The sequence below is a fragment of the Pocillopora damicornis genome, chromosome 9 (assembly GCF_964200805.1).
Source record: "Pocillopora damicornis chromosome 9, jaPocDami1.2, whole genome shotgun sequence".
NCBI lineage: Eukaryota > Metazoa > Cnidaria > Anthozoa > Scleractinia > Pocilloporidae > Pocillopora > Pocillopora damicornis.
The window spans coordinates 6,866,500-6,887,169 of record NC_142678.1 but is presented as its reverse complement, the minus strand read 5'-3'; the positions used below and the strand labels follow the sequence as shown (position 1 = coordinate 6,887,169).

At 36.8% G+C, this 20,670-nt stretch overlaps 1 protein-coding gene and 1 pseudogene across 2 annotated transcripts in view; one reads left to right on the top strand and one right to left on the bottom strand.

Moving 5' to 3' along the window:
- LOC113668401 (uncharacterized) overlaps positions 1-20,670 on the bottom strand; it is a 114,166-nt gene that overhangs the window by 87,359 nt on the left and 6,137 nt on the right. Inside the window, exons 8-13 of one of the 2 annotated variants that reach the window (XM_089183306.1) lie at positions 18,803-18,893; positions 18,632-18,681; positions 17,932-18,058; positions 17,782-17,838; positions 17,374-17,415; positions 16,556-17,248 (exon numbers count right to left, since the gene is read on the bottom strand). In XM_089183306.1, coding sequence (XP_089039432.1) covers positions 17,150-17,248; positions 17,374-17,415; positions 17,782-17,838; positions 17,932-18,058; positions 18,632-18,681; positions 18,803-18,893 — 466 coding nt within the window. In that variant the 3' untranslated portion in view covers positions 16,556-17,149. Of the gene's footprint in view, positions 1-16,555; positions 17,249-17,373; positions 17,416-17,781; positions 17,839-17,931; positions 18,059-18,631; positions 18,682-18,802; positions 18,894-20,670 lie in introns of those variants that run through there. The other variant, XM_089183305.1, reaches the window with a different exon arrangement.
- LOC149039877 (uncharacterized) lies at positions 2,259-3,471 on the top strand (annotated as a pseudogene).

Below are 20,670 nucleotides of genomic sequence, written 5' to 3'. Positions count from 1 at the left end.
ATTTCTTGTAGTTTTTTGTAAATTGTCCTCTAAAGTTGTATGAAATCAAAGTTTTGAAAAGTGTCACAACAAGCCTTCGCTCGAGTGAAATTTAATTTCCGTAAAACTCTAAAAAAATAAAGAGATCCGATCAAACTGATTGTGGTTTTAGTATAGGTACATGAATGTCTTACAACATACGAGAAACGAGCGAAATCCGTGTCTCAAGCAAAATCGACCGGACCGCTCTTACAGAGACACTCTCTTAAATTCTATCCCATTCTGGTAAAATGTCTAGACGACACCTCGTGGAAGGTAGTGACCAATCAAATAACATATTTCCTGCAATCTCATCGGAAATTTTTCTCATGAATGTTAAAAGAAATGCTTGGTATTAAAAGTGGTAAGAATTTCAAGGAACACGCTTCGACCAGCTTTAGCCGTCAGTTGCCGGTTTGTTTGCTTGATTTGAAGGGGGCCTTCTAGCTTTTTCACACAAGGGCAGTCTTGTACACGATGAAAAATTCGCAAGGAAATTTCAGGCTCGATCCCTTTCCGAAGACATGTGGAAAAGACACTTCGTGGAAGGTAGCGACTGATGAAATAACATATTTACTTCAATGTCATCTGCAATTTTCTGGGATGAATTTCCTTAGAGTCCTGGTCAATATTATTTGAAATTACACCAAAAAAAGTTTAGTTTGAATAAGCTTTTGTCAGATCGTCTAAATCAACAGTCCTTTATCATTAAGTAGATAGACTGTTCTCAAGAAGGAGATAAGATTATCTATGGGCTGAAACGAAAAACAAAAGGACCCTTAGGAATACTGACAAATCGATAGATGGCAGAGGCCATGACGGCATAAGACAACTTGTCACAACAACCACGGCCGTTCACGGGAACTAAACAAACGTTCACTCTACTTCTGTTTCATAAATGGGAAGCACATATATGGACTTCACCGTAATATTTGTCTTTTTTCCGAAAAATAGTCAAACATACCTTAAATTTACATGATATTGATGGCATGTTTGTCCTCAACCGTCCCAAAGTCATCGCAGCTCAACTTTAAATTGGGATTTCTCCCACACATTTAAATCGACGCCATTTAAATTGCCATTGACGCTAAGCTCTTTCTATACTACATAACGTAAACTGGTCCCAGGCTCCATAAATATCATAGACAAAAATAGGAGGCTTAAATCTGGGGCTAACCTAAGTTTTAAAAATTGGACCTTAACGCCATGTTTCATGACGTCATGGTATAGACAAAGCTGTCTATGGCCCGGACTGGTTGAGTTTATGTCTATCCTGGCTATAATATTTTCGTAGATCTCTTACCAGAAGCGTGATGAAAAGAGCGTGTGAACTTTAGCATTAAAATATCACAACTGACCTAAAAATAACGAACATTTTCGGGCACTAGCTATCTTCTATATCCCATGACCCCAAATCTAGGTTTCGGTTGTTAATTTAGTTTCTTCCAATGATAGATTGTTCATCCTGCTTCGACCTTACGAGTGAAAAAAGTGTGGCTATATTTCCGAATAAGACAATACTTCATTATGCATAATTCATTGTTCTTTAAGAGAAAACAGAGCGAAAAAATAGTTGTAAGAAAATCTTTCAAAACTGCAATTGAAAGCTTAGCAATGCTGGCGAGAATTTGTCAAAAGAATGGTTCTCCCACATCAACCACAGTCCTTCTCTCACTTGGGAAAGTATGTCGAATAACGATGCAAGAACCATCAAATAGCAGGGCCGATAATGCATTAGCATGAACCGCGCTCGAAAAACCTCTCCGACTTCCTCTATTTCGTAAGACACTCGTCATGACTTCTCCTGTGAAGTTATCTAAGAAGTATTAATTACTCTAAATTTATCTCACAGGCTTGAGAAAGATTATCTAATCTAAAGGAAAAAACATGTGTGAATAAGTTTTAAAGTCATAAAAACAAGTAGATTGAAAGCCTTTAAAATGCATTGCCAAGGTAATCTTTGATTTCAATTAAAAAGGAATGTGTAAGGACTGGCTTGTCTCGTTTGTGATGTATTCAGTGCACTTCATTCTTCTCAGTAACAAGAATACCGTTTCAGTAGGAAAAGAAGTTACTTTTATGTTATCAAGAACTTAAAAAAGTTCCGCATTAATTGGGTTTCAAGACTTTTGCTTCATTCCTAAATGGTTTTGATTACAAGGCAAATGTTTTTCTTTTTCACTTTTTTTTTTACTACCGACACCATGCTTCATTTCTGAAATGAATAATTCAAAAGAAACATGCACAAGGACCTGACTTTACGTATGGATCGGGACCTAACCAGTAAGCGTTAAGCTACTCTGCTTGGGTCATATAGGCAATGATGTCGCGGCAGGCGGCGTGGACGAGTGGTTTGGGTGCTGGACTTGTAACCTGGTGGTCCTGGGTTCAAGTCCTCCACCCTCCTCGCTCGCTCCGAGTTAAACTCGTCGGCTGCGCTGTGTAAATGGTTGACTGATCTGCCTCCTACCAGTTAGGTTTTCCAAGCACTTTAGTTTATTTCAGTTATTGTAAGGCGCAATTGAATAGCTGCTGCGACCTGCATCATCAGGCAAGAAAAGGAAATCAGCAACATGAGCAAAGCCCCACCAAAGCTGGGAAAAACAGTTTTACCCAAAGATGTCATCAACACACATGCTAGGCACTGGGAGGCTCACCTTCAGTCTATTGCTGATTTCCTCGTACCAGTAGAAGGAGTCTCGTGGAGAGAAATTGAGGATGAAGACTGCATTGAGTTCTTTGATGGCCCTGAGGAAATTGAATTCAGGGAGCAAGGACCTTCCCTTCACCATTTTCACTTCTCCAATATCAGAATGGAGAAAATTTTTCTTTCAACACTGCTGGGAAGAATGTATTCAAAGCGGAATCAAAATCCCAGCTACCAGAATTCCCCATGAAGAAAATTATGATGGAGAAGAATGCATGCAACAGAATCTGCCAGTTCAAGATCAGTCATTCAAGAGTGACAGTGAATGTGACAAGGAAGCTGAGGATACAACTCTATTAATTGATGAAGAAGACAGAAGTGAAAACCTAGAAAATGAAAAGATTCCGGAACCACAACAGCTGAGTGAAACAGTGCAAAATGATACAGGTGAACCACTGGTTAAGAAACCAAAATTATCTGAAGATTTTTTAACATCCAGAAAAACAGCAAAAGCTCTTTCAGAGATTCTTAGCACAACCAAAGATGTTATGTTATATGAAAAACTTTAAAAAAATTCAACAAAAAATTCAAGTTCAAGATACCACAAAGAACACTTCTTAAATCACCTGGCACACATTCAAGTACAAGTTCTAAAGCAATACAAGGAAATAAATGAAGCAATTGTTGACTGGTCAGCCAACTTCAAGAAAGTCTTCAAAAAAATCCCACAGAAAACTACATGAAAAAAGATCCAGTTATACCAAAAACATGGAGGAAAAATAAAGTTGCCATGGAGCTCCTGAAAATATGGAAGATCACTATCCACCTTCTTAAATAAACACACCTTACTCAATGTTTTATAATACGTGCTGATATTTTGTGATTTGCATAATATTTTTCCAAGCCCCCAAATTGATTAATATTTACAGTCCTAAACATTAAGTCCAAAGAAAAGCTATCTTCAGTAGGTTCCAAATGTACTGTAAGCATGAAAAAGCACCAAAAATATTATTTAATACATACCATTTTGAGGAACTTTAATATAACAGTCTAACTGATAAATCATTATGAGTATCCTACATGCATGTAGATCCAGAACATACCTGAAGGCAATTTAACATGGAAGAAATCTAGAAGAGAACAGCAATAACGTGGTTAATCATATTACAATGTTTAATTTTGTACAGCAATTTTTAAGTCATCAATTTATTTATGCTTCTAAAGGATTCATTGAACAAAATGAGCTCAAAAGGTAACATTTGCCAAGTGCATGATGGATAATGTCCAGCGAATTAAATCTTCTACTCAAGTGATTTTCAAACTAATTACTGCATTGTACAAATGAGGCCCTCTTTAGTGACATCCTTGAGGAAAAGTTAAGAATTACTGTATTCTTTTTGAGTAGTGCAAGGAGGGAGAAAACCATGATTATCTTTAAACTCAAGAATCTTAAAGCTTATCATTTCATGTGTCATTTTTGTTGTAGCATTTTGTTCTAGTATGGGAAATTGAATAGTGAAGCAATCACATTTAGCTATATTTAATGATGAACAACTTAATTCATTTAAAATGTATACTAGCCATTTTCTGACTTGAAATCGTTGTTGCATGTGTAAGTAACAACTAATTGCCACACAGAAAATTATATTATAATGTATATAAACAAGTAAGACTACAGAGCTTTTACACCTTGTCTTGTGAACTAGGCCTGTGGTGCTACCCACTAAAAGATGAATCTCACTAACACATGAAAGAACTTTGCAATAATTTTTTGTCTAGTTATTAGTTCCCATGGTTAACTTTCATATTAGGACTTTTGAAAAAAGGGCAACGGTTCACCTGAATTCTTTTTTCAGAACAAAATCATAAATTCCTTTATGAAACATGATTTTAACTTAAGCTAACAAATGCTTTTCCTCTTACAAATGTCCCTTTCTCTCAACGTTTGTAAGTTGGAACTTAACACAGGTTACGCTGATCAAAAGAAAGATTCTATAACAACACAAAACGATTTAAATTTCACACGCTTCGCACAACAGATACAAGCAACACCTTTGAACAACGTTAAAAAGGAAGCAGTGATAAAACATTTCTTACCATATTCTTCCCAAGTGATTCCAGACTTCTAACACAAACAAGCCTCAGAATACAAGTGAGCGACAGAGTTTCCGAAATCTCGATTTGATCATCCTTAGTCATGCTTTAACGAGCCGGTGTGGTTTCTATCATAGGGCCTTTCCTGTCCAGACTTTTTTCAGAGCACCAAATTCGGACTCTGGCTTATGTTTACGGATTTAGCTTATCATGATGCTCTCTTATGGAAATATATCCAAAATACAACGGTATCAGAGGTTTTTTCGAAACGAACCGATCTTAGAAGAAAAATTTCCTTGGCAAAGGTAAATCTGTATATATAAACAACAACCTTTTTTAATTTGGCTATTCCGCTAATAGTTTTCCTAGAGCTTCGAAAATTGTTTGCATTTTGGAACAGTTAATGTTCGCGGGCAGCTCCCGATATCCGTACATATTTTCCCTGCCTACTGCAGGATGTTTTCTTTTGTTTTCTTTTGGGTATTCTCTGGTACGACTTAATGAACAAAAAAAAGATTTCCCTTCTTCTGTAACAACCACAAACCCTCTCTCATCTCGAATTAATTTTGAACAAAGACTTATCCCAGTGGACGTAAGCTTTGAAAACTGGGGAATGTCGCCTAGGTGATATTCTCCCAGTTTCAGTTGGGAGATATTCGGTCACGTTCTCCGTTTGGGCTAATTGAGCGCGAGCAGAGATATTCGAAGGATCATTAATACAGATATATTTCACTAAGAACTATTTGAACCACACCACAAGATTGGAGAATGCCACAAGCTGTGGGTCACCCTAAGTTACTTGGAGACATTTTTACCAGCCACCTTTCTTGGAGGGTGGTAGAGAAAGGTTCTACTCAATCGTATTTCCCTAGGTAAATAATATGCACCAATGTCTTATTGCCTTCCTAGTAAGGTTTAATACCAGCTGGATAAGGTGTACTAATAAATATGCTGTTCCAGTTTTTTAAGCAACAGATGACTTGGAATGCATACAAACTCCCGGGGGACTTTTTCCATCATACACATCATCTTATCTTACAAGCAAACGTTTCTGGCAACGATAGAGTTCTGCCCATCCCGGTCGCATGGTATCTTAGAGGAAACAGCCCCCATCATTTAGTACCCTCCTTACATTGTTCCCAACATAACTTTAGCCATGCAATAATGCAATTACTTTTTTTTTTTTTTTTTTTTTTTTTAAAGTCAAGTACTGGGAACCAGGGATAGTTTTATTTTGCATTAATGTGTCTGTGTAAACTCTTGTTATAGACAACCGTCAATTTTTCTCATTTCAATTGCATTTTATTCGGATCCTACATAATCCTCTTTTCCTTAACAGTAGTCTCTTTCTTTTTTTCTTTTTTTTATTTTCCTGTCTATCGATCACAGTATAACCTTTTCAAAGCTTGTTGGAGTCTTTTACACTGTATAATAATGTCTAAAAGTCTATCCTAAAATGCACGTAATCCAGCATCTGGCTGGGATTGATATATAAGTAAAGTTTGTAGCACTCATATTTAGCTAAATAGATAATGTTGAATTGCGAGGGGCTAACTGTTCTATTGACTCAGACCTAATCTTCTAACTTACTTCAGCTTAAGACAACGATAGGCCGGATCACCTAACGTCACCCAACTCTACCTCCCCATAAAAGACTTATTTTCTTTTTTTTCTAATTAATTTAATTTCTAATTAAAAAAAAAACAAGCAAACAAACAATCCAACCATACAGAAGGACAATGGAAACTAGTCAGTTGCGACTGGAGAATTATCGTGGCCCAAAAAAATCACAATACATAACAATTGGCTTTTACCCGCAGCTTATTGGAATCCATTACTTAATGATATTTTTATTTCAACTCATATTCGCTGCATGGATGCAATTTGGTTGCCCAAACTGCACTGGTCGGATTCATCTTTACATTCTTTTTGGTTGAGCTTTTGTCGTTCGGAGATGGGAAACAGCGTTCCTTCTCGCTTTTCATTCAAGCTCCAATCTGACCAATCGTCACTGTTTTAATTCTGTCACCCAATCGCTCCCTAATCTGTTAATAAACATGACGTAACATGAATCGGCTGCTGAGTTCTAAAATCCGTTTATTCAAGTGGGCCACATTCCGTATTGGTATTTTTTTTTTCTTTTTTAGGTTTTGAACTTACCTGACTATTTCTCACACAGTGCAGGATGAAAATCAGAACACCCTATAATAAAAATATAATTATGGATGATAAGTCACTTTTTTGATTTAAATGTTATATCATGACACATAAAGAGACCTTTGCGGAACAAATGACTAATAGATGGATAGGAGGAAGGACTGACTAGAAACTGACGGTCTTATTACTACATCGATTGACTGATAGATGGATTTTTTCGTGTTTTTAGAGGCTTCAAGCTCTAACTTTTATTAGCAAAGCTATCCTCATTTAACAAAGAAAATTTACAGCAAACCTGAGTGGTGTTGAGAATGGTGAAGATGTAGGTAAAAGCCTTGTGTAGTGGCGACAGAAGACCAAACAACCAAGTGATGCCAAGAAGGGGAATCATCAGAACGCATGTTCTGATGCCAAGTCTAAAAGAGAACAGATAATAGTTGATTCCAGTTTTCAGGTAACTTTATCTCTCAACGTTACAACCAAATAGAAGCTCATGCACATGGTGCCCTGTCAACCCTCGGGGGGGGGGGGGTTTGTTGGAGCCCTGAACCTTTAATTTACGATATTTTGAAAAGTTTTCACCTTTTATAGATAGCCTGTTAGTTCGTCTACAAAAAGATGTTGAAATTATGAGATACATATGAAAATGCAGCTTCAGGGGCGGGGAAAGGGTAATGACCCTATTTAACATGGTGCACGTTTTTACATCTCTCACTTTTCCACTTTAATTTTTGGCTTGCCCATCATTATCAAACTTGGCAAGAGAAAAGAAAATAAGACTCGATCGGAAAAATAAATAGTGAGTTTACTAAACTCTCCTTCTTCAACTTAGAAGCTTGAATTCTCCCGTAACTAATATCAACCCTTATACCACGCTTCACTTGTCATTTAATGTCTCGTATATCTATATCCAATTTTCATTAAGTTGTTAGAAAATATATGTCGGCAAGATAAGTTAACAGCTACTGAAGTGGGCAGTTGCCCAATTAAAATCCTTTTAATATAAAAATATAATGCTTCATCTAACCGGACTCTCTGAACCTTATTGGCTCCTGTTTGCGACAACGTGGTCAACTCCCTTGTGACATGTACGAGTATAAAACTGCCAAGTTAAAGAAAATCAAAGCAAAACAAAAAGTGAATAAATGAAGAAATGAATATAAAGAAAAAAAAAAGAAAAACGACAATGAAGCAACGTGCATGTGCTATAATCAAGTATCTTATTATAAAGTTTCAATTTTGATATTGACTTGTACAAATCATTCCACAGCTGCGAAACCGCCCTTCTCCGTGTTCAAAATGACATTTTGCTTGCTATCGATAATCGCCACTGTGTCATGCTCCTGTTACTAGATCTCTCCGCTGCATTTGACACTGTCGACCATGTAATACTGCTCAAAAGATTGAATTCTAAATTCTCAATACGTGGCACCGCACTTGACTGGTTCCGCTCCTACCTTACTAACCGCACACAAGTCGTTCTAATCGATGGGAGGAAATCGCAATCTCGTGAGCTCAAGTGTGGAGTACCTCAAGGCTCCGTTCTTGGGCCGATCCCCTACCTACTTTTCACTGCTCCTCTTGCTGACATTTTACGTTTTCACGACATGCAATTTCATTTCTACGCCGATGATACTCAGTTGTACATTTCTTTTTCCGTTAACGATGATCTGGAATTAACCAGTAGCATTGCTAAAATCGAGAATTGCTTATCTGATCTAGATAAGTGGATGGCCTTAAATAAGCTGAAGCTAAACAAAGACAAAACTGAACTTCTCTACCTTTATTCAAAGCACAACCCTCAACAGTCTATACCTCCACTTCGTTTTGGTTCTGATATAATACAGCCGTCTTCATCTTCCAGAAATATCGGCGTCGTTTTCGATAGTACTATGTCAATGCTCCCTCATGTCAAATCTGTCTGTAAATCTGCCTTCTATCATCTTCGGAACATTTCCCGTATAAGGAAATTACTATCCATTAAGACCACTGAGACTCTAGTCCACGCCTTTGTAACCTCCAAGTTGGATCACTGTAACTCTCTTTTATACGGTGTCCCAAAATACGCTATCCAAAAGCTCCAATCAGTGCAGAATGCGGCGGCTCGACTTATTACCAGCTCTCGTAAATTCGACCGCATCACCCCTGTTTTGTTCGACCTACACTGGCTTCCAATTTCTGAGCGAATTAAATTCAAAATAATTCTGCTCACCCATAAAGCTCTTCACCAGCAGTCTCCTGTCTACATTCAAGACCTAATACGCCGTTATTCAACTTCAAGAACGCTCCGTTCGTCTTCAACATTGCGTCTGACTCCTGTAAACTTTAATCTCAAGTCCTATGGTTATAGAGCTTTTGCTGTTTCGGCTCCTGAACTGTGGAATAAACTACCTGATGACATTCATTCTTGTGACAATTTAAATATTTTTAAACGTAAACTTAAGACTCATCTTTTTTAAAAATTACTTTAATGTATGATCTCTTTTACTATCCATGTCAAACGCCTATATCTTAGACATCAGTTAACTTAAGACTTACTTTTAATATTATTTTAACGTGTGATATTTTAATATTTTTGTAAAGCGCTTAGAACAGGACTGGATAAGCGCTATATAAGTAGTTTTATTATTATTATTATTATTGTAAAATCTGATTTTAAGCTTACAACTCCAATTGCCGTCAGAAATGCGACAAATATCCAGATCAAGTCATAAGTTGACGACAACCAACAGCTAAAGAAGAAGAAAAGAGGAAAGAAAAAGTTAAGATAAAGAGAAACTAACAAAAAGTCTCAAACAAAATTAAATGAAAATCAAATCACAGGTCATACCTTAGAACAACTAAAACGGCCATAGAATAAAAAAAGGGAAGAACAAACAAATATCAGGGGTAATGTGGACAAGTAGTGCGCTATGCTGCCAAAAGAAAAACGAAAAAGGGACTTAAAGAGATGATGGTATTTAAAGGCTGAAAAGGAGTGTGAGAGAAAGAACGAAAGAGCAAATGAACAAGTTAGCAAAAACGACAAAAAGACAGGTTTCAGCAAAACAAAAAACAATATAAGCGATTTTTCTTTAAAAACAAAGGAAACCGAATCACAGATAAACCAAAACAATGAGAGGAAGCAAGATAAGAGGTAAAATAACCGTAAACTTTGTTTCTCACGATTTGTTGCTGGTGTAGCTTTGAATCCCTCCTTTTCCAATTGCGATGCTGAGAGAAGTGCTGACCACAATGACGGGGAAACCTTAACACACAAAGAGAGCGGGAGGTCAAGGTTAGCGTGAAATCATATCAGCAATAAATCGATTCAAAATACTATAGATCAGTGCTAACAATAATAAAAGTAATTATAGATTAAAGGAGAATAACCCATGCCACGACCTGATACACTATCAACCTATTTCTGATGTTGTAAACTTTCAAAATAAACAAGTAAAAGTAGATTCCTTCCACTAGCATCCAGCAGAAAACGGCCATCAGGAAATACTGTTTAACAACTGCTGCTGTGATGCAAATGGTCTGCAAAAAAGGAAAAAAAAAAAGGTTTTTCCAGCTCTTTTCTTTTTCTCGTTCTTTATAAATTCTAAAAAATTAATAATAGTTTCATTTAATAAATTTCAAATTCGAAATATATACCAATGATTATGATGAGGCCAGTAATAAGATTAATTAATGTGAATGTGAGTAGAAGTTACTCACTGAGTTATCCATGGCGTGCATTCCCGCGAGAAAGCTTATTTGACCAGCTTCGAGCGATGCGGCGAGACTCAGTCGTATTTGAGTGAGAGGTTTATGAACATCTCTAATTTAAGAAAAAAATATACCACGGTGATTTCTATATATTTCTTTGATAGTTTCAACCAATCAAAGGCGTAAGAAACTTGACATTTATTACTCACGTGAACAAAGAATAAATGATTATGGTTAGAATCATTACGATGATGGAAAGGCTTAATCCTATGTAGGTGATGATCTCCAAAATATCTTCGTCATTCTGGGACAGCTGTGTAACAAATCAGAAACAGAGGGAATAACATCGTTATCAACTTAACGAACATATGATCATCAATGCTTAAAGCAATATTGAAAAACGTAATACCACACTGTCACCACTGTATTCAACTAAGACAGCAAAATGAGTCAAATGATTGCAGCTGCAGACTGTTTCTTTTAAGTTGCTTCGGGATGTAACTACGTGACATCCATCTTTCGAAAATCCATCTTGACTGAAAAATATAACGAGATAATTAAACCATTAAATACTTAAAAAATAATGGGAAATTTATACGATGAAATCTTAAACATTATTTATTCTACTTACTGGAATTATTCGCTTAAGCCGGTTGGATATCGAAGCCTGGATTCAGAGCTGGTAAGCAGCATCAATTTGATTGCTCGTGACAAGGCTTATTTATGTCTTTTCAACGTATCGCTTGGCTTTTGGCTTTGGTGGGTTTTGAGTTCGCCACTTACAATCAAGGTTAATTAGGGGTGATAACCAGTGGAGGAAATCGAGATTAACACTTAAAGTATAGTCCCTTCATTGATATCTTGTGAAAAGTCATCGGTCAGACTTCTGCCAATTATCAACAACCACATTCCGCACTTCCTTTCAAGACTGCTCCTGCTAGTTAGACCGTTACACGAACAGGTGATCGTGTGATCGATAATATTAAGTCTTCCTTGCAATGAGAAATTCAGTCAATCCAGAAAAAGCAAGGAACAAATGGATTATTTTATGTGATATTATTATAAGTGATGGTAATGTCAGTTGCTTTCCCGTTTTACCTTTTGCTTAGGCCACTCCAGAACATACAATGCTTATCTCTTGGGTCATTCTGAGAATTGATTCAAGTTTAATCTCTTTTAAATGATGCATTAACTAAGCCAAAACTAATTTCAACTGAAACTGATCTAAACTGAACCCTTAAGTATAACTTTGCTTTCGTTGTTACCTTCAGGTTCTTGAACGTCAAAATTACATTTTATTGCAACTTTACAGGTTTAGGATCCATAGCTTCCATTATAATCCTAGTCTGCACATGCCTAAATAAATAAAATATTATATATTAGATATTAATCGAAAGGAAAAAGAAAATTAACAGAAGTCACTTTTCGTTTCATTGAGTAGGCAAATGACGAGCTACTAGCTTTCATCTACCAATGACACATAAACGTCAGTTTCTAAGATCTCTGAAATATCCTTGACATGTACAAATTCAGGAAAGCTTTAACAGGGATCCAGACACTTCGGTCAAGTCATAACACTTATAATTGTTCTTTTTACTGATCGTACCTCAAGTTTGACGTTCAGGTAATTAAGCAGTAATACTTATCGTTTTCCTTCCTTCGTTCACTCTTGCTTGTCCATCTCAGCGGGACAGAAAGGATTCGTGACCGTAATATACTTTTATAGTGGGGTCTGCTTACCTTTGCACGTTTCCACTATTTCAATTTTCCATCGATGGGGTTTTTAATACGACGGACGGGAGGGATACCATTGGAGACTAAATTTCCTTTGAAACTATTTCCCCAATACATAAAACTAGTCTCTTATCAGGAAAAAAACCGAATGAATCCTTGAATATTCTCTAATGCACTACCAGCTATATAATGCTAGATATTTAAGCCATTCACGTACCTTATTTTGTCAGACTTTGCTCGGAGTAAATCATGTATACACACCCAACTACCACTGATCCTAAAAGAGAGCAAAGCAAACACCATTTAGCTTATATGTTAGTTGACGCAAATTTAAAATGATTACGTTCTATGAAAGATGGTATACAGATGCTATGAGTTGTTTATCGTGTTTCAAGTTTCATTTCAATAAGACACTGACGAGTCAAAGAACCTAGGAGTATGAGATGTTACAAGAAAGCTGCGGTGCATACAAACCATTGCCTGGAAATGCAAATGTTAGGATAATTAAAGTGTCCCGCCTGTTCTCTTCGGAAACTAGAGGTTAAACGCTATTGTTTAACACACGCATCAAAAGCCTTCCGCCTGGCTTAAAGTTCCGTGATCTTTCCCAGCTTTAGTTTTGGCTATAATATTTTCGTAGTTAACAGCCGAAACCTAAATATAGGTTTCGGCTGTTAATTTTCAATATGTACAGTTTTTTCTAATTTCTAGTAAAAACTACATCATTTCCGATTACATTTCGCGAGGTTCAAGCTATTTGTTCGGCCCCATAATTTGATAATAATAATTTATTACTTATCTAGCGCAAAATACATATGGATATGATCTAATGCGCTATACAATAAGACTAAACAAAATAGAATATGAAAACGAACTATAAAAGGCTAAGAATATACAATTTGACTAACAAAGAAAAAAAAAGTATGAAAACGAGCTATAAAAGGAAACATGAAATGCCTGTCTAAAGAGATGTGTTTTATGAAGTGTTTTAAAACAATTAAGATCATTTACTGCTCTTATGTTTGATGGCAATCTGTTCCAGCGTTTAGGAGCAGATGCCGTGAATGATAAATCACCTAAAGTATCTATCAAAATATGTTGTGCATTGCCACTGGCATTCAACTGCGTTTAGAAAAAAACCATATCACTACTTCTTTTGTTAACTCTAAACAATTTCCAGATACAGACTCGAGAGGAAAAAAAAATTCACTTTACACTGGTGTTACCTTACTAGAACATTCAGAATCGTTTCTTTTTGAAAAAGGGCTTTTTAAGAAGTAGTAATTACTCTCAACGAAATTATTGTTTAACGCATAGGATCTTTATTTCATAGGCTCTAAAAGGATTATCTAATTTAGAAGAAAAACAATTTTTGTGTCTTATCGCAGAATTTATTTGAATGGGTAGGAAGAAGTTGTAAAGTCTCAAACAAGTAGATTGAAAGCTTTTCACATGCATTGCGATGGTGATCTTTGATTTCAATAAAAAGGAATGTGTAACGACTGACTTGTCTCGTTTGTAACGTATTTAGTGCACCTCATTCATCTTAGTGACAAGAATACTGTTTCAGTAGGGAAAGAAGTTACTTTTGAGTTATCACCAACTTAAAAAAGTATCTTATCAATTGGTTTCATGACTTACTTCATTCCCAAATGGTTCTAATTGCAAGGCAAATGTTTTTCTTTTTTCGTTTTTTTATTTAAGGAATCTTTTTTATTACTATTTCCTTTTCAAATTATGTTTTTTAAGAAAAACAAATACCCACCTATCCTGATCAAATCCATGACAGGGGGAACTACACTATAGACCGCGACTCTACTCAGTATTCAGTGTTCAGTGTTCTAGAGAAGTCGACAACTACCGACACCATGCTTCATTTACGAAATGAATGACGCAAAAGGAACTTGCACAAGGACCTGTCTTTACGAATGGATGGGGACCTAGCCAATAAGCGTTAAGCTACTCTGCTTGGGTCATACAGCCAATGATGTCACGGAAGGCGGCGTGGCCGAGTAGTTTGGGTGCTGGACTTGTACTCTGGTGGTGCAGGGTTCGATTCCTACACCCCTCTCGGTCGCTCCGAGCTAAACTCCTCGGCTGCGCTGTGTAAATGGTTATTTGATCTGCATCCTGCCAGTTGGGTTTTTCGATTATTAATTAAAGTCATTATAAAGCATAGATAGATAGCGATAGAAATAGCGCTATGTAAATACATTATTATTAGCAGTATTACGGCACTGTCCCTGTCACCGTCTGTTTCACTGCCATAGCCACTGCAACAAATTTTGATCTATATTGCTTCACTGGGGCCGTTGCCTTTCCCGAATAGCATAACTCCTTGATTCTATTTTCCAAAATATTATCGTTAGAAGCTCAATTCGAACTGGTTATGGCAAAAACTACTTACTAAATAAATGGTGAAACAGAGAATTAACTCTGAAGTGTAAATTAAAGTGCTATTTAAACCCATGAATAACCCACAGGGCGTTAGCCCTAATAAAGGGAAACAGGGAACCACACGAGGCAAAGAAAAAATCTTTTGACCTCGGTGGGAATCGAACCCACGACCTCCGGATTAGATCTACCGTTACTCTGCCGACTGAGCTACGAGGTCGCACAGAGAAAGTCGGGGACGATATGGGATGGTGAATCGCGGCGAAGAGAAAGTAAGGGTACATATGAATGGTTCCCTTTATTAGGGCTAACGCCCTGTGGGTTATTCATGAGTTTAAATAGCACTTTAATTTACACTTCAGAGTTAATTCTCTGTTTCACCATTTGTGTTCCCAGTGCTACGCGGCACAACATTCATACTTACTAAATAGCTATTTCTACGATAAAAGTTGTTTTCTTGTGCCTACTTACCTCGTGTTTCGACCTGATAAATAAAACCTCTACAGGCAGCTATAAAATGTAGTGGATTTCCATGAACTCTACTCTACTGATTTTGGTTTGTTGTGCGAACCAAACAATTTCATTTCGTAAGTTAAGACCCTTAGAATCGCCAGTTAGTATTATCAACTGTATAGCAGATGCTCTATCTGACTTTTTCCACAGAGTTAAACTCGTGGCAGCTGGTTTTCTATCAAGGGGCCCTTCCTGTCTTGGCTTTCCTCAGAGCACTAAATTAGGGCTCTAGTCTATGTGACCGATTCAGCTCCTCATAATGTTCTCGTTTTGAAATATTTCTAAAATACAACGATATCGGAGGTTGTTACGAAAGGAACCGATTTTAGAAGAGAAATTTCGAGCTTTGCCTTGACAAAGGTATATCTGTATATTTAAACAGTAGCCTCTATTTAATTTGGCCAGTCGGCTAACAGTTTTCCTAGAGTTTTGCTCACGAAAATTATTTGCATCTTGTAACAGATAATGTCATCGTAATGTCATACAGCTCCCGATATCCGTACATATTTCCCTTGCTTACTTCGGAATGTTTTCTTTTGTTTTCTTTGGGTATCCTCAGGTACGACTTAATGAACAAAAAAAGATTTCCCTTCTTCTACAACAACCAGAAACCCTCTCTCATTTTGAAACGAAAGCTTATCGCACTGGACATAAACTTTAAACATTGGGGAATATCGCTTATATAATATTCTCGAATATCACCCACTGCGTTTGGGCCAATTGAGCGCGAGCAGAGATATTTGAAGGATCATTATTACAAATATATTTCGCTAAGAACAATTTGAAACCACACCCCGTGATTGGAGAATGTCATTAGCTGTGGGTCACCCTTAGTTACTCGGAGACATTTTTACCAGACACCTTTCTTGGATGGTGGTAGAGAAAGGTTCTACTCCACCGCATTTCCCCGGTTAAATAATGTCTTAAGGCCCACCTAGTAAGGCTTAACACCGGCTGGACAAGATGTACTAATGAATATGCTGTTCCGATTTTTCAAACCTTGTCGCCTCAATAAGCAATAGATGACCTGGAATGTATTTAGAAGGGGGCTTTTTCCTCGTTCACGCCGCCTTGTCTTATAAGCAAACGTTTCTGGTAACGCCTGACCTATAGAGTTCTGCTCACCCCGGTTGCATGGTATCTTAAAGGAAACAGTCCCCATTATTTAGTACCCTCCTTGCACCGTTCTTCCCAACATGACTTTAGCCATGCAATAAATTTTTTGATGTCAAGGATTGGGAACCAGGAATAGTTTTATTTCGCATTAATGCATTTGGGTAAACTCTTGTTACAGACAACCGTCAATTTTTTCTCTTTTTAGTAGCATTTTATTTTCCTGTCTAACCATAACAATATAACGTAAAGCATTTCAAAGCGTGGTGGAGTCTTGCTCTGTACGATAATGTCTACAAGTCTATCCTAAAATGTACGTAATCCGGCTAACATCTGGCTCCGATTCATACATAAGTAAAGTATATAGCTTTCACATATTTAGCTAAATAAATGATGCTGAATTGCCGAGTGGTTAACCGTGCTATTGACTCAGACCTAATCCCCTAACTTACTTCAGTTTAAGACTGCGATAGGCTGAGTCACTTAATTACTCTGATAAAAAATCGTCTCCAGCCTCTGCCTCCCCATGAAAGACTTAATTTCCTTTTTTCTAATTTACAAAAACAATCCAACTAAGCAGAAGGACAATGGAGACTGATTAGTTTCGACTGCAGAATTATCGTGGCCTAAAAAATTCATAGTACATAACAATCGGCTTTGACCCGCCGCCTATTGAATCCATTACTTAATGATATTCCTATTTCAATTCATATAAGTCGAATGGGTGCAATTTATTTGCCCAAACTGCACCACCATCAGTTGGATTCATCTTAACATTCTTTTTGGTTAAGCGTCTATCGTTTGAACAGCATTCGTTCGAGCTTTCATTGGAGCTCTAATCTGATCAATCGCTGTTTTAATTTTGCCTCGCAATCGCTCCCTTATCTGTTAATAAACATAAGGTAACATGAATCAGTTGCTGAGTTCTAGAATCCGGTTATTCAAGTGGGCCACATTCTGTCACGATTTGCAAAATGTTACGATAATTTTTTTTTTAGTTTCGATCTTACCTGACTATTTCTCAGACAGTGCAGGATGAAAATCAGGATACCCTACAATACAAATATAATTATGGATAATAAGTCATTTTTTTTTTTTTTTTTAATATAATATCATGACAAGTAAAAAGATATTTGCGAAACAGGGCAGTTATTAACTCAACTAAACTTTACTTATAAGTTTTTGAAGGGAGAAAAACAGACGGTCGAGGGATTGACTGACTGATGATATTATTCATTAGCTAAACGGCTATCAAAATGATAAAAAACTGAAGGAATGACTGATAAATGGATAGGCGGAAGGACTGACTAGAGACTGACGGTCTTATTACTACATTGATTGACTGATAGATGGATTTTTTTCGTGTTTTTAGAAGCTTCAAGCTCTAACTTTTATTAGCAAGGCTATCTTGATTTTACCAGGCTTAATCCTAGGTAGGTGATAATCTCCAGGATATCTTCGTCCTTCTGGGACAGCTGTGTAGCAAATCAGAAACAGAGGGAATAACATCTTTATCAATTTAATGAACATACGAGCAATGCTTAAAACAATATTGAAAAACGTAATACCACACTGTCACTTCTGTAGTCAACTAAGACAGCAAAATGAGTCAAATGATTGCAGCTGCAGACTGTTTCTTCTGAGTTGCTTTGGGATGTAACTACATGACATCCATTTTTCGAAAATCCATCTTGACTGAAAAATAAAACGAGATAATTAAACCATTAAATACTTAAAGTAATAGGCAATTAATATGATGAAATCTTTAATAGCTTCTCACTCTACTTACTGGGATTATTCACTTAAGCCGGTTGGATATAGAAGACTGGATTCAGAGTTGGTAAGCAACATCAATTTGCCTGCTTGCGACATGGCTTATTTGTGTCTTTTTAACGTCATGCTTAGCTTTTGGCTCTGATGGATTTTGAGTTCACCACTCCGAAACAAGGGTAAGTTGGGGTGATAACCGGTGTAGGAAATCGAGGTAAACTCTCAAAGTACAGTCCCTTCATTTATACCTTATAAAAACTTATCGATCAGACTTCTGCTCTGGTTGAGGAAACGTCATTTATTATCAACAATCACAGTTCGCACTTCCTTTCAAGACCACTCCCATCAGTTGGACCGTTACGCGAACCTGTGATCAGTGATGTTAATTTTTCCTTGCAATTCGAAATTCAATCAATTCAGAAAAAAAGATGGAACAATGGATTATTTTGTGTGATATTATTGTTTGTGATGGTGATGTCAGATGTTTTCCCGTTTTACCTATTGCTGAGGCCACTCCAGAACATGCAATGCTTCTCACTGAGTTCATTCTGAAAGAAGATTCAAGTTAAATCTATTTCAAATGATGCAGCAACTGAGACTGAACTTATAAAAACTGAAACTGATCTAAACTGAGCCGAATAAATTTCATTTTGCTTTCGTTGTAATTACCTTCAGGTTCTTGAACTTCAAGATTACATTTTCTTGTAAGTTTTCTGGTTTGGGATCCATAGCAGCCATCATAATCCTAGTTACCACATGCCTAAACAAGTAAACAAAATACTGCCTGTGAGCCTCCATATGATCTAAGGGACAAAGGTTATAGCACGCTCTCAACACGCTTCCACTTGAAAACAAAAGGAACTGGCTATAACACGCTTGCTTAGCACGCTAGAGCACCCTTTAATGAGCTTATGCATGTTATTCTTTCATATAACAAACTACAAACAATCGAGCGTGCGCCGTTCAGCAATGAAGCGTGAGTAGGCAAACACGCAAAGCGTGTCAACCATCGAATACAAAAGCTAACGCAGTACGCATGTTACCTAACGTAAAGCTGGAGTAATAATTGCACAGTCAATATACTCTCATTCTTGCAATAATACTACGAGGTCAATTTTAAAAACCGAAGCTCGTAGCGATGTTTTATAATTATCAATTTCCTCCTGATCACAAAAACAAAGTTGCATGAAACATTTGGCCCCAAACAAGTTTTAAGTATTTGAAGCAGACACTTCCATTATTTGGTTCATATGGAGAAGTGCCGGAACGAATTGCATCGATCGCATAAACAACTCAACATGTCCAAGACATTCATAAAACACTATAACATAGAGCCATGAACCGCCAAAGAGTTGTGAAAATGTGCTCCATCGGATGGCCAAGGCGATTTTAATGGGGAGGGTAAAAAAAAACAAAAGTGAAAAATAATATTATTTTCGACTGACTCTTTGTTTCCGATAGCGCTGTGGAACTCATGATCAAGCGAATGGCAGCCAGTGACGAGCCTTAAACTGATTTAAATTAAAATAACACAATAAAGAAATAAACTTTTTTCCACAGCAATGAATCGAAGAAGAAAAAAAAAAAAAAGAACCTTGAAGAGTTCAGGATGAAAAAAAAAATTCGGAAAGGGAAGTTTTCAATGAATTTGAAAGCATAGTGAAAGGAATGGTAAGAATATTGTCTCGAATATCTTTGAGAAACATCTGTTAGCAGATTGCGTCTTGTGAAGTACTACGATGGATCAAAATATAAGAGATATCTAATCGAACGTTCAGAAATCCGACCTATTCGAACAGCAATAGTTCGATTGCCAAACTCAGTCGAACATAATCGAACTCATAATAAAGTTTTGTCAATTGATCATTCGATTGCCGAACACCTGTTTGCTGATTGTTTTACGGGAGGGTAAACAAAATTAAAAGTGAGAAATAATGTCATTTTCGACTGACTCTTTGTCTCCGAGAGTGCTACGAAACTTCGAGCGAATTGTAGTCATACGCTTATTCACGCGCTCAGTCACGTGCCCTAAAATCGATTCAAACAACGCAGTAAACATATAAACGTTTTTCGACAGAGACGAATTTAAAAAAAAAATCAAAGAATTCAATATGAAAAAAAGAAAAAATATTGGAAAGAGAACTTTTCATTGAACTTGAGAGCGCACTGAAAGGCATCGAAAGACTATTGTCTTGAATATATTTGAGAAACATCTGTTAGTATATTGCGTCTTGTGAAGTACTACAATGGATCAAAATACAAGGGATATCTAATCGAACGTTTGGAAATCCGATCTATTCGAACAGCAATAGTTCGATTGCCAAACTCAGTCGAACATAATCGAACTCACAATAAAGTTTTGTCAATCGACCATTCGATTGCCGGACACCTGTTTGCTGATTATGAAAGAGATGCCGGTTCGAACAAAATCGACTAAAAAGTATTAAGAAAATTCTGCTCCCCTTTAACTAATTTGAGAAGAGTAATCTTACTCTCTCGCTCGCAAAAAATTGTGAAGATACAACATTTTGTCCCAT